The sequence below is a fragment of the Leuciscus leuciscus genome (genome assembly GCF_965113295.1).
Source record: "Leuciscus leuciscus genome assembly, chromosome: 25".
In the NCBI taxonomy this organism is placed as follows: Eukaryota; Metazoa; Chordata; class Actinopteri; order Cypriniformes; family Leuciscidae; genus Leuciscus; species Leuciscus leuciscus.
In genome coordinates this window covers 10,996,373-11,009,989 of record NC_138724.1, presented here as the reverse complement: position 1 = coordinate 11,009,989, position 13,617 = coordinate 10,996,373, and the positions used below count along the sequence as shown (strand labels likewise).

Sequence of the window (13,617 nt, the reverse complement as noted above, 5' to 3'; positions counted from 1 at the left end):
CCTATGCGCTTCACTGAAGCGAGAGCCAGAAGAAACACTGTTTTGAAAGACAAGAGTTTCAGGTCTATTGACTGTATTGGCTCGAATGGGGCACCTTTCATGGCTTCCAGAACCGTGGAAAGGTCCCAAACGGGAACTGAGGGTGGTCTGAGAGGGTTCAGCCTCTTAGCTCCTCTAAGGAAGCGAATGACCAGATCGTTCCTTCCTAATGACTGGCCAAGCGGTGGTTCAGCGAACGCTGCTATGGCCGCCACATAAACTTTGAGCGTGAATGGGGTTCTGCCCTTATCCAGAAGCTCTTGTAAAAAGGAGAGAACCTCTGGCACCCCACAGCGTGAGGGTGAAGTGCCACTCGCTGTACACCAGCTAGTGAACACAGACCATTTGAGGAATAGAGCCGCCTCGTAGATGGAGCTCTAGCCTGCGTGATCGTGTTTAACACTCCCGCTGGGAGGTTAACGGGTACCCGTTGATGGCCCACGCATGTAGGGACCAAAGCTCCGGGCGAGGATGCCAGATCGAGCCGTTCGCCTGCGAGAGGAGATCCCTCCTCACCGGTATCGGCCACGGGGCGGTACTCGTCAGCTGCATCAGGACTGGAAACCAGACTTGGTTTGTCCAAAATGGGGCGACGAGTAGCACTGGGCATCCGCTCTCCCTGATTCGCTCTAACACCTGGGGTGGGAGCGTGACAGGGGGAAACGCATAGAGCGGGCAGTGGGGCCAGACGTGAGCCAGCGCATCCCTGCTCTTGGAGAAGAATTCCTGACAATGAGCGTTCTCTTGAGACGCAAATAGGTCTATTTCCGCTCTGCCAAATGTCCGCCATAGCATTTTGACTGTCTGTGGATGTAAAGACCATTCTCCTGTCGGCAGATTGTTTCTGGACAGTCTGTCTGGTCCCACATTCAGATGGCCGGGCACATGCGCTGCCCTGAGCGAGCGCAGACTGTGCTGAGCCCAGACCAGGAGGCGTTCCGTCAGCCTGTGAAGGATTCTGTATCTGATACCTCCTTGGTGATTTATATAAGCCACCACTGACATGTTGTCCGAACGGACCAAGACGTGGTGTCTTTTTTATCTGGGGACAAAAGCGCCTCAGCGCGTTGTCGACTGCCATCATTTCCAGGCAGTTTATATGCAGAAGCTTTTCCCGTTCCGACCACTGGCCGAATAACGGTCTGCCCTCGAGCAGCGCTCCCCATCCCGAGGTTGAGGCGTCCGTAGACACCACCTTCACACTCGAGGAAGTCCCCAGGCTTACACCTGACTGGTACCAGTCGGTCACTGTCCAAGGTTTCAGAGCTGCGACGCATTTCTGATCGACCTTGAGGCGCGCGAGACCGGAGGTCCAAGCTCTGCGCGGCGCGCGCTTTCAACCAATACTGCAGCGGGCGCATGCGAAGCAGACCCAGCTGAAGCACTGAGGATGCTGAAGCCATGAGACCCAGCATCCTTTGAAACTTTTTGAGCGGGGCTAAAGCGCCGTGGCGAAAAATCTCTGTCATGCGCTGAATACTTAGTCTGCGCTGCGGCGACAGCTGTGCTGTCATAGACAGCGAGTCCAGATCTGTGCCCAGAAAAGATATTTTCTGACTGGGAGACAGTGAACTCTTTGCCCAATTGACTGTGAGACCTAAATTCTCGAGGTGATCGAGTAATATGGTCCTGTGTTCTATGAGCTCCGACTGTGATCGAGCTAGAACCAGCCAATCGTCCAAATAATTCAGCACTCGTATGCCTCGGAGCCTGAGGGGTGCGAGCGCTGCATCCATGCACATCGTGAATACGCGAGGTGCCAGGGATAGGCCGAATGGCAGGACTGTGTACTGATATGCCTGGCCCTCGAAGGCGAATCTCAAAAATCGCCTGTGACGTGACGCTATTTGTATTTGAAAATAAGCGTCTTTCAGATCTATCGACATGAACCAGTCCCCTTGGCAAATTTGCGAGAGGATTTTCTTGGTCGTGAGCCTTCTGAACCGTCGTTTCAGAAGTGCTTTGTTTAGTCGTCTTAGATCTAAAATGGGTCTGAGACCCCCGTCTTTTTTTTTTTTTTTTTTTGGGGTACCAGAAAATATCTGCTGTACATGCCCCCTTTGCTCTGAGCTTGTGATAGGGGTTCTATAGCCCCTTTGCTCAGTAACTTCGCTATTTCGGCCCGAAGTAGGTGTGCTACTTCCTTTTTCACCGTAGTATCGATTCGCGCCGCTTTGCGTTGCGGGCGTCGACCGAACTGTAGCGAATAGCCTCTTTCTATAATGTCTAGCACCCACTTCCAAACCCCGGGTAGCCTTGCCCATGCGTTTGCACGAATGGCTAGGGGTTGAATGCGAAGCGCGCTCTGGTCGCTCAGCGACAGAGGGGCTTCAGTGTGCTGCAACATAAGCGTCGCGCTTATGACATTTGAGGCAGGGGGCGCGCTGATAACAGCGGGCAGATTGCCCGCGCTCGACTCCTCTGCGGTGGTCAACCGAGAGGGGGAGGGCTGGGCGAGTCCCGTAAGACCTGTCATGTCTATGTGTGAATGTGGGCGTGGGATAGCGGGCACATTTACAACACTCAGAGTATTGTCTGCCTGAGCAGAGCAAAAATGCATGTTGGTTTCGTTTTACAGAAACCTTGAGACATGCAGAACGTAGTGTTTGTGGGCACTGGGCAGTGGGCACATTTACCACATTTAATGCGCAATCGATCTGGGTCGATTTCATGTGCGCGAGCCCTGTGCGACGGGCTGTGTTTCTGTGTAGGAATGAGCACTGGGCAGTGGACATTTTGTCTACACTCATAACACCATCGGCCGTGGCCGGAACACCAGAAAATACACTCTATGGGATTTATCTGGGTAGCCGTAAAGCGGCGTTTGTGTGCAGGCAAGCGGGCTGTGTCGCCGACTTGTTTACTGCAGAATACACTGGAACAGTCGCATTTTCTGGAACTGAACGAGCGAGAAGTTGCCATAGAAACAGAGAGCGTCAACATGCTGGCGTTCGTTTGCAGGCGTGCGTGCATTACAACAGGCTCGCTCACTGCAGTATGACATTTCCAGTCGCCTGAACTTCAGAGGGGAATGAGAAATAGAATTCGGCCCGGCCGCAGCGGGACATTAACACTCTTTTCTCCTTTCGTCAGTGACGCACGGGAACCATAGAAACGGTGTTTGGGTGCAGGCGAGCGGGTTGTACAACGCGCTCGTTGGCTGCAAAATGCACATCTGCAGTCGCCTTTCAGGGAACTGACAGAGCGAAGCATTGGAGGCATAATTAATCTGCCATTAGACCGAGATTCGAACCCCGGTCTCTCGTGTGAAAAACCAAAAATTCCGCCACTGAGCCACAGCGGGGAACACAAAGGCTTTCAGATGCACGTGCATATAAGAGCGTCAACATGTTTTCTTCGGCGTTTGCTTGCCGGCGCTGTAATATTTATATTTCCAGTCGCCTGATCAGGGAACTGAGAAATGTGTGAGAATATTGAGGTCAGTCCAGCTCGGACTAAAACACTATTTTCTCCTTTCGCTGGTGATTGACGCGTGAATGGGGCGCAGAGGCAGGGTAGCTTTCTTGTACGTAAAGAAAATCTAACCCCGACCGTCCGCTTCCCGCCTCCCCTGTGAACGGCGCATTTTGCGCGGCTCGAACAGAGGGAGAGAGAAAGCTAGCCCCGTGACCGTCCGCTCCTGACATCCCCTGTGAACGGCGCGGTTTGCGCGGCTCGAACAGAGGGAGAGCAGGTATCATCCTCCAAGCAGGCAAGACAAGCGGGCGCACCGGCGAGCTTTGCGGGTTGGGGGGGGGAAAGGGGCGTCTTGAAAAAGACGCCCGGCTCTTTAAGTGCAATGAGAGTGTGTGTCGCGGCGGCGAACACACACACATACACAAAACACAGTGGCAGAGAAAAGGATATGTACGCCGGAAAGCGTCAGCAGGAACGGCGACTGAAGGCGGCGAGTTGTCGACCGGCAGCTTCAGATGCAGATTAATCCCGCTGGGTGCTTGACTCAGACGGCGCGGCTTCCTCTCAGGATCCAGCGATGCGTGAGCCCGCTGAAGAGATAAAAAACTGACCAAACCAGCCTCTCTGGGCCGTATTTATAGCCCTGGCCCCACCTGATTTCGGCGGGACATGACGTAATGGGCGCGAAGCGCCCTCATTGGTTCTGACGTCATGAGGAGCCTCTATCGATAGGCTGGTGCAGTTGCCGCAGAGCAGCCAATGGGCGCGCGAGCTGTCTCGCCCATGTCTGCATGCTGCTGCAATGCGTTTTACATTATTGCAAAATTAAGGATAATTTTTGGCTTCAATATCTCGAGGAAAAGAGGTTTTCCCCTAGCGTAAGATATCTTACGCAAGTACGAGAGAGCTCTCGTAAGAGAACTTGATTTATAGACTTGGAAAAAAAAGTGAATTTTATTTTATTTATTTTTTTAAACAAATTGTCTCTATTGGGAATTGACTAGGTTGTAAAAAGTAGGCATTCCATGGCAGAATATATATATACATTTATTACATTAATTGTAAATAAATAGCTACAAATACACACAGGCGCATGCACATACATATATATACATATACACACACATATATATATACACATACATATATATATATATATACACACACACACACACACACACACACACACACACACACACACACACACACACACACATATATATATATATATATATACATATACATATACATATATACACACAACTTAATTTTAACCAATAACCATAATATATATATATATATACCAATACATATACATATATACACACACATACACACACATATACACACACACACACACATATATATATATATATATATATATATATATATATATATACACATACATACATACATACATACATACATACATAACTTAATATTAACCAATAACCATAATCTTTTTAATGTAAGATTATGAAGAAAAACATATTTTTGTCACTGAAATAGCAAACACTAATTAATTGTACACAATAAATCCCAAAACATATCTACATAAGAATGTGAACAGAAATGCATACTCTATTTCATCTGTCGCTGGGTTCAGAAAAGTGTCAGAGCACAATTAATAAGTCAACACCAGCATGTGTTCATTCACATCTTAACAACTACAGCTTGTCATGACCCTAAATCCCTGACAAGCGTCTTCATAACCTTAATCTTAGATCTATTCTAAATATTAGCGGTTGCCATCTGTTAGAAAAGATGCTGTTGTGTTTGAGAGCAGCTAAAAAACACAAGTATTCAGCTTAAAAACGCCGGCGCTGAGCAGGAAGTGTGTGTGCCATGTGTGTGACCCCAGAGAGGCAGTCAGACAGGAGGTCACGATACGAGCATCTCTCTCTCTCTCTCCTCTCTCTCTGTCTCTCCTGACTCTCTCTCTCTCTCCTGAGGAAGCCAGACGACGGAGCAGACAGCAAATCCCTGCCGGGGCTCGGGACATTTGTCCTTGCTGCTGACATGTGGGGTCTGTGCCATTTATCACATACACGCACACACAGAATAACACTCGCTCACATTTGATCCCCATCTATCCCTGATGCCCATCCTGTTTCTAGTCATTCTGTTTCTGTGTGTCACAAGTATTGTTTCCAGCCCTAAAGAAACAAATGATGAGAGTTGATGTACTTACATGTACCACGTGTGCTTCTGGATCAGCTCTAACTGTAAGAGAACCACACATAGAGACTGTTAGATGCACATCAGAAAAACAAAAAGAGAACATAATATCGTCTATAATGAGTCCGAATGAATCACTCAATCACATTCATAGAAGTAAATTCGAAAATAATATTAAAATGAAGAGTATTTGCCATGTATGGTGCCATTAGAAAAAAAAATCCTTAATCTGGGATATTCAAAAAACAAACAAAACATTATTACAACAATTTATTTAGTCTGATTAAATATTTAAAAGAGTGCTGGGCAAATCGCATCCAAAATTAAAGTTTGTGTTTACATAATATATGTGTGTGTACTGTGTATAAATATTTTGTATATATAAATACAGTACAAATGCATGTATATATTTAAGAAATATTTGCATGTATATTCTGTATATATATATTTATACGTAATTTATATTATATATAAATATACATATTTTATATATAAATAACACATTTTTACATGCATGTGTGTGTATTTATATATACAAAATAATTATACACAATACACACACATATATTATGTAAACACAAACTTTTATTTTGGATGTGAATTATTTTGGAGTCTGACAACAGCCGGTATGATCTGATCTCACCATCATCGAGTCATTTCTGAAGAAGGTTTCTTCAAGCATCTTTGAGATTGTCCCGCAGTTCTTCTGGATTTAGTCTGTCTCAGTTTTTTCTGTTTCTTCATGTAATCACAGACGGACTCGATGATGGTGAGATCAGATCATACCGGCTGTTGTCAGACTCCTTGTGCATACACAAATCTCACTGGATTATTACAATTAAAGTCTGCGTGAACCGGAAGTTGCAAACGACTTTTCTCCAGTGTTGTGACGTATTTCCCAGTGAAACGGAATATTGAACAGAGGGCAGGGTTTTAGTGTCAGCGCTCCTCCTCTCCATCTCTGCTCATAGCAGACTAACGGTTTGAGGGGAGTGGTTAAGCGTTTCCCAACCCAAGTCCTCAAACCTACGTCATCAGAGAAGGGACGCCATTCCAGACCGGAAGCAACTTTTCAGACTTTGATTAAAGATTACGACGGCAAACTATTTTTTTCTGTGTTTTAACTTGCACGGATTAATTGTTCACCACAAGACTAGTAATATGCGCTAACAAAGTAAATAGGGTCAATTTTGATTTCAGTTGGACTTTAATGGCAAAAAAAATTTTTGGAAATGTAAACTGATATTTCCTACTGACACACTACAGCAAAAGATATAAATAACTGACTTAAAATATTAACATGCCTAAGACTTTTGCACAGTGCTGTATATTTATTTATCAAAGTTATTTTAAACTAAGACTGTCCATTTTAAATGTTAAATGTCGTTTGATTCATGACTGGCTGGATTCGTTAACATTTGTGAGGTTCACTAAATCAAAACTGCAAGATTTCAAGATTTCACATTTGTCTACCCCATAATAAGGCACATAAAAACAGAACAAACACAGTTGGCTGCTTTACATATCATTCAAAGAGTCTCTTTCACAATAAGTGGGCGATTCTTGGCCAATATATGCGGCATAAAGCACCAGCTTTTAAAGTGTTGGGAGTGAGTCCGCTGAAGTCCAGTGTTGCAGGCTTGGCATACGGGCCACTGAGGGAGAACAGGAGCCTCCTGAAAAATGACGAATGGGACACCCTACAGTCTCGAGACCTTCACGGACGTGTAAGCGAAGGCCATGAGACCGCAGATCCACGTCGAGAGGACCGAAGTCTGCACAAGATTAATACTGGAGTGAGTCCAGGGGTGCAGGTAATCTAGACACACAGATCACCGTTCACTTTTAATATGAAGAAAGATGCATCACCATGTGATGACAAATTACTGTGTGTAGAGATGAGAGGTGCCGTGATATCCAATTATTATTTGCATATCTATGCTTGAGGGGGTCATAACATTTCTCAATCATCTGTTTCTATGATGTAAATTTTACATTTGCTAATGTTAAACACTCAGACACATGCATTTGCTTGCATGCAACACCCTCCAACGAAAAAGATTTTCATTTAAGAAATATAATGAACTAAGAAAATGCACAGATACTATTTAAAAACGTTAATGGCCAAGTTTGTTTAATATGGGGGACTCACTCAGTAGAGTTTTTATGCAAACAGATTTGTGTGAAAACATTCATGTGCAAATTTCGCTTTGAACTTAAAGGGATAGTTCAACCAAAAAAATGAAAATTATCCCATAATTTACTCAGCCTCAAGGTGTATATGACGTAACATCATAATGGGAGTGAATGGCGGGCGGGATTTTGAAGCCGAAAAAAAATGCATCCATCCATTATAAAAGTCTCCAGGGCCTTCTGAAGCGAAGCGATGCATTTGTGTAAGAAAAATATCCATATTTAAAAATGTATTAGCTATAGTAACTAGCTAATGGCAGATGAACGTACGCATTCTGCGCAAGTCGACTTACGCCACAAGAGTAACTCCTGACACGATGTATGGCGTTGGATGTAAGAGTATCGTAAGCTTAGACGCCTCTCGCGGTTCAAACAAATTGAAATCCTCTGATATTTCTCGTTTTAGACTTCTAATTTGTGACCGTTGTTTTGTTTTGCTCTATCCTCAGAATCTGCGCTTCAGCGTTCGTCATTACGTCATGCGTCGGGTCAGGAGTTACTCTTCCGCCGTAAATCGCTGCGTACAGCTGTCTGCCGGAAGCTAGTTATTATAGCTAATAAAGTTTTAAATATGGATATTTTTCTTACAAAAACCCATCGCTTTGCTTCAGAAGGCCTTTATTAACCCCCAGGAGCCGTGTGGATTATTTTTTATGATGGATGGATGCATTTTTGGGGGCTTCAAAATCACGGTATATCTATCCCTTTAATGTGACAATATTAAAGGGATATTTCACCACTGGAAAAATGAATGTGTATTTAAACTGGGAAATTATTTTAGAAGTTGGTGCCTTCTAGACTGAGAAAAGCCAGAAAATGTTTTTTTGGCTCATGTGGATGAAAGACAACAACTCCCAGAATGCACTTGCTTCGCTGCCCTACGAGGCCACACCCAAGCCACACCTACCGGTTACAGAGGGCAGTATCGGAAGAAATGATACAACTAGGCTACTAGTCGACTCGAAACTGAAAAGACGCTGTTTTATCGTGAGATCCCCCTATGGGCGGGTTGAAAACATGCGGAACGAGCTCCTACTACTGGCTGTAGACTCTCGCCTCTGGACAAAAAAGCCTCAGATGACGCTAAATGACGATTTTTGCGTCATCTGAGGTTTTTTTCCAGACACACAATACAGAAATCTCTCGTCTCTGGGGGACATGAGGGAGGGAAGCACGGTCATTCGAAAATACTACCGGGTTTCTACTGATACAAAGCTTAATGCTAATCGGTGAAGTATCCTTTTAAGGTGAAGAAAAAAATCTACTTTCATTTGTGCCGAATTTGTCCTTCAGTTTGGCTCTTTAATAAATGATCCAATGCAATTTGGTCGCCATTTTGTCATCATCAATATTTAGAAAAATATGCAGAAGACAAAAATATAACTGGACAGAAAAGGGAATGCATCGATACCAGAAGAATCAGATGTGTAGATTTGCTGAGTTTCTAAAATCAAAAATACTTATTTATTAAATAGGGGTCAACAATAAGGAATTTTCACTACCTTGGATGATATTTATCTTTGTTGATATCCATATTTCCCCATCACCAGTAAAGGACTTTGCTATATTTTAGCCGTTTCACTTGAAACAGGCCTCGCATCAAAAAAGCCTCCATCCGCTTGCACTCGTACAGTTCAAGAACTCAAGATATCTATTATCTATGAGTTCTTGTTTTTAATATTTCTAACATGATATAGAGTGCTGTTTTCCCGAATATCAGCATGATTGCAAATGTGATAGCCTATTGATTTTAGAGTTTTATAGTAGAGAGTAGACACTGTCTGGTATTTTCAGGAATGTGTTGTGAATTTTGGGATTTACATTGGGAAAGTGAATCATTTAATTGTTCATTGTGAACATGTATTGTTAAATGGCTTTCTGAGATACATGTGAAGGTGTTTCACAATTCAGTGCACTATCAAACTCCATCAGTGACTTAAAGACGTGTTTCTCATGTCCTTGAGAGCCTTTCGGACTCATTAAAATGCCACGCTTGTAAAAGGTAACGAGACGTGGGATGTGATCATAAGACAATGTTCTGCAAGAGTACAGCGAGAACACTAGGCCATTATGTCATGAGTTTTTCTTTCTTTTTCTCAGACATTACTCCTAAAATTCTCAAGGAGAAAGGAAAAAAAAGAAAAAAATGAGGCAATTCTTAACATACAATTGTTAAGATCTCTTCTGAGTTCTGAGATCCAGCAGACCTCAGCAAGTCTCCATTTGTAGTCTAGGAGAAATTATAAGAAATTTCAGTTCCGCTTCCAGTTTAAGTTAAGCTTCGTCTTGAAACTCTTCCTGCTGAGTGTGTGAATGCTATGACTGTGTCTGTAAAGAAGTGTGATGTAATCGTGACGGAGGCGGTCGATGTGAAGAGAACTGACTCCTTATGAACTGTGAAGACTAAATGTCCTCAAGGTTAATGTGACATTTCAGGCCAAAATCAAAAGAAAAACAAAATAATTAGATTTTGCATGAATGAAAATGAATTTGCATTATACGATTATTATTATTTTCATGATATTTAAACACATTTTCCCCATCAGATTTTCATTATGCATGAACAGCATAAACAAACTAAATTAAACAGGACAAATACTATAAATAGAAATCTGACACAATTTAATGCAACCTTGCTGAATAGAAGTATTAATTATTTTTAAAATTTCTTTCCAATAAATCAATTCTTACTGACCCCAAACGTTTGAACGGCAGTGTTTAATGTTACAAAAACTTTCCCATTTCAGAAAAATTCTGTTCTTCTGAACTTTCTATTCATCATTGATAATAATCAGAAATGTTTCTTGAGCAGCAAATCATCATATCAGAATGATTTCTGAAGGATCATGTGACTCTGAAGGATCATGTGACACTGAAGAGTGGAGTAATGATGCTGAAAATACACCTTTGATCACAGGAATAAATTACATATTAACATACAGTATATTCAAATAGAAAACAGTTATTTTAAATTGTAGTAATATTTCACATTATGACTGTTTAACTGTATTTGTGATTAAATAAATGCAGCCTCGGTGAGCAGAAGAGACTTCTTTTAAAAACATAAAAAAAGATTACAGATCTAAAACTTTTGAACTATATACTTGTGTGTATATATATATACTATCATTTAATTAATAAAAAAAATTATTAATGAGTTTTTAAAATGAAATTTCTCACATATTTTCGCAATCAATCAAAAACAAAACCATAAAACAAAATGAGCCATACATTTTTTTTGTGTGTTATTTATGCTAAATATATTTGTTCTTCTTTTTTATTATTAATTAATTAATTAATTGTTTGATTATGAAAAAAAAAAAAAAAATGAAAAAACAAGCCGGATATGTTCCTTACAGGTTTCAAGAGATTCATCCAACATAAGGACAGAAAAACGAAGAATTCCCTTGACCCTTTGCACCAAGAAAAAAGACCGTTTGTCTCTTGACATGCTCATGATTTGGATTCAATAGCATTCTATATCATCTCAGCAAATATTCTGTCCCTTCTTTCTCCTGTCAAAGTGTTTGACACCACCGTCCGACAAACTGATAGACAGCAGTTCCAGGGGGACTCTGACTTTTTATTCATTTATTCAAGTCAAAAGCAGCTTTTTCTTGGTTCGAACTATGCTTCCTCTGTGAAGTGAGAAAGGTCACGGTGATAGCAGATGTGTGTGGACAAGCTTAGGGGATCTCCAAACACCGCTGATAAATGCTCTTCCTTTGAACCGTCCGACTAGCTTTACTATCAGCTCATCAAACTTTAAACCACACTTTCTCTTTATAGACGAGTCACAGGGTCAAGGTTTCCCACTGAATCTAAGACAAGAGAGTCAGGAAACTCGTATTCAAGTATACCCGTAATTGTCCATTAGGTCCTAAAATCCCATCTTTCTCTGACTGCTGGCGGAGCGCATTTATTATACATGAAGAACACAGAGGGCATTTGCAACCAAAAGAATATTATCTGCACCATGTTGTCCAACATAAGGCTGGAATAAACGACGACTTTTGCTCCAATTCACAGGCTGGATGAGTCCACAATAATTGCCGAAAGTGTGCAGATTTTTTTAGTGTATAATGGGCACAGAATATGATTTTTTAGCTTCAGACTATGTTTCCATCCAGTCAGAGGACATCAAAACATGTTCGATATTTTGAGCCGATTTCAGAACTCATATAGTAGTGTATGACGCTTCAGAAACCGGAGCGGTCCTTAATCTACCAGTTATGCAATAGAATACAATACAAATACAATAACAACACAAAAGAGCTTGTGTAACTAATTAACTATGCGCTTGACTCGTTTTTTCTTTTGTAACTCAACACACAAAGACGCTACATCGGAACGAATTGAAAGTCTGGTAGTGTATGTGGTTTAGGATGTGTGTCCACCAAAAGTGTTTTTTTTCCTGAGGTTAGCATATTTATCTAATTGTTTCCAATGGGAGCGCCGAGTTTTTAAAACACGAGGCGCTTAGCATTTATTTCACACTGAATGTTATCTACCGGTCGCCAAGAGTTGAAGAATGTTCAACTTTGGGTAAAGCGCAGCGCTCATCACTGTCACTGTTTTACCCACCCGTCCAATCAAAGTGGAGGAGGGGCGGGACTAATACCACACCTACCAACCGCCACATTCTGCTTGTACAACGATAACAAATGACAACAAGAAGCACATCTCTACATCCAATACTCGTGCCAGAGGCAGTACGTTACATTGTATCGACATTTTTAAATTTAAAAAAGATACCAGTATCAGTTCTGTGGTTATTCTGTATCATAGCACATATAGCGTAACATATAGTGGAAAAACGCTGAGCACACCGAAGCGGCATTTCAGAAGAGCGAACACACGGCCTTAGCGTATGATGCCCAGTTTTTCATGTAACCATTTATAAAGTCGGCAAGTGCCTAGAATAAAAAAAAAATAATCTGATTTTAAAGTCGCAGAGTGTAGTGCCTTTAGTAATGTGAGTTCTTATGAGTTCTTACATATTGCACACATAAATGCATTTGCTTTTCATGCTTCACATAAAAACCTTCACATAAAAAAACAGTATAGTCACTTTATATATCAGTTAAGCCGTCTCTGCCTGTCTGAGTGGGCAATTCTTATCCAGTGTCAAAGTGGACCAGACTTTATGGTGATACCAAGGGTGTGTTCACACATGGCAGGTTTGGATTGGTTTGATTAAAACGAACTCTGGTGCGATTTCTCTGTTAGTGCGGTTCATTTGAATAAGTGAGAACGCTGCCATCCGAACCCTGGCGCACCAAACAAGCGGACCGAGAACACTGAAAAGATGAGTCTTGATCCGCTTCCAAATGAACTCTGGTGTGGTTTCGACTGAAATATGAACGCAACACGGACCAAAGACACATAAATGAACCAAAATCAGGACATGATGTCACAAGATGCGACCCTAAAAAGGACAGAAAGCTCAAGCATAAGCATAAGTTGCGCTGTTGCCCATCACAGTTCAGTACAGGAGTCAGAACCACGTCTTCTCGCAGCAGATCTTCATGTGTGTGTGTGACGGAGGGATTCCTGACGCTGTTTTGACTCCTCTACACATTTTAAAAGCTCTTCACGAGTTCTCAGCTGGTCAAAACACCATCATTTGTAGCTTCGCACATACAACAAGTGCATTTATCCCAGAACACAGCCTTGTTTTATATGTTCGGTAAGTTCCATTGCAAAATCTACGTCATATAAGCCGACCAATCAGATTGTGAACATATCCTTATGCCTTTAGGGTCGGTATCTTTAGGTTCAGTGTTAAAA

General features: G+C 42.2%; 1 protein-coding gene across 3 annotated transcripts in view; it reads right to left on the bottom strand.

The window, feature by feature from the left end:
* brsk2a (BR serine/threonine kinase 2a) overlaps positions 1 to 13,617 on the bottom strand; it is a 207,048-nt gene that overhangs the window by 31,497 nt on the left and 161,934 nt on the right. For all 3 annotated transcript variants that reach the window (XM_082160445.1, XM_082160443.1, XM_082160444.1), the window contains exon 9: positions 5,648 to 5,679. In XM_082160445.1, the coding sequence (XP_082016571.1) occupies positions 5,648 to 5,679 (32 nt within the window). The remainder of the gene's footprint in view (positions 1 to 5,647; positions 5,680 to 13,617) is intronic.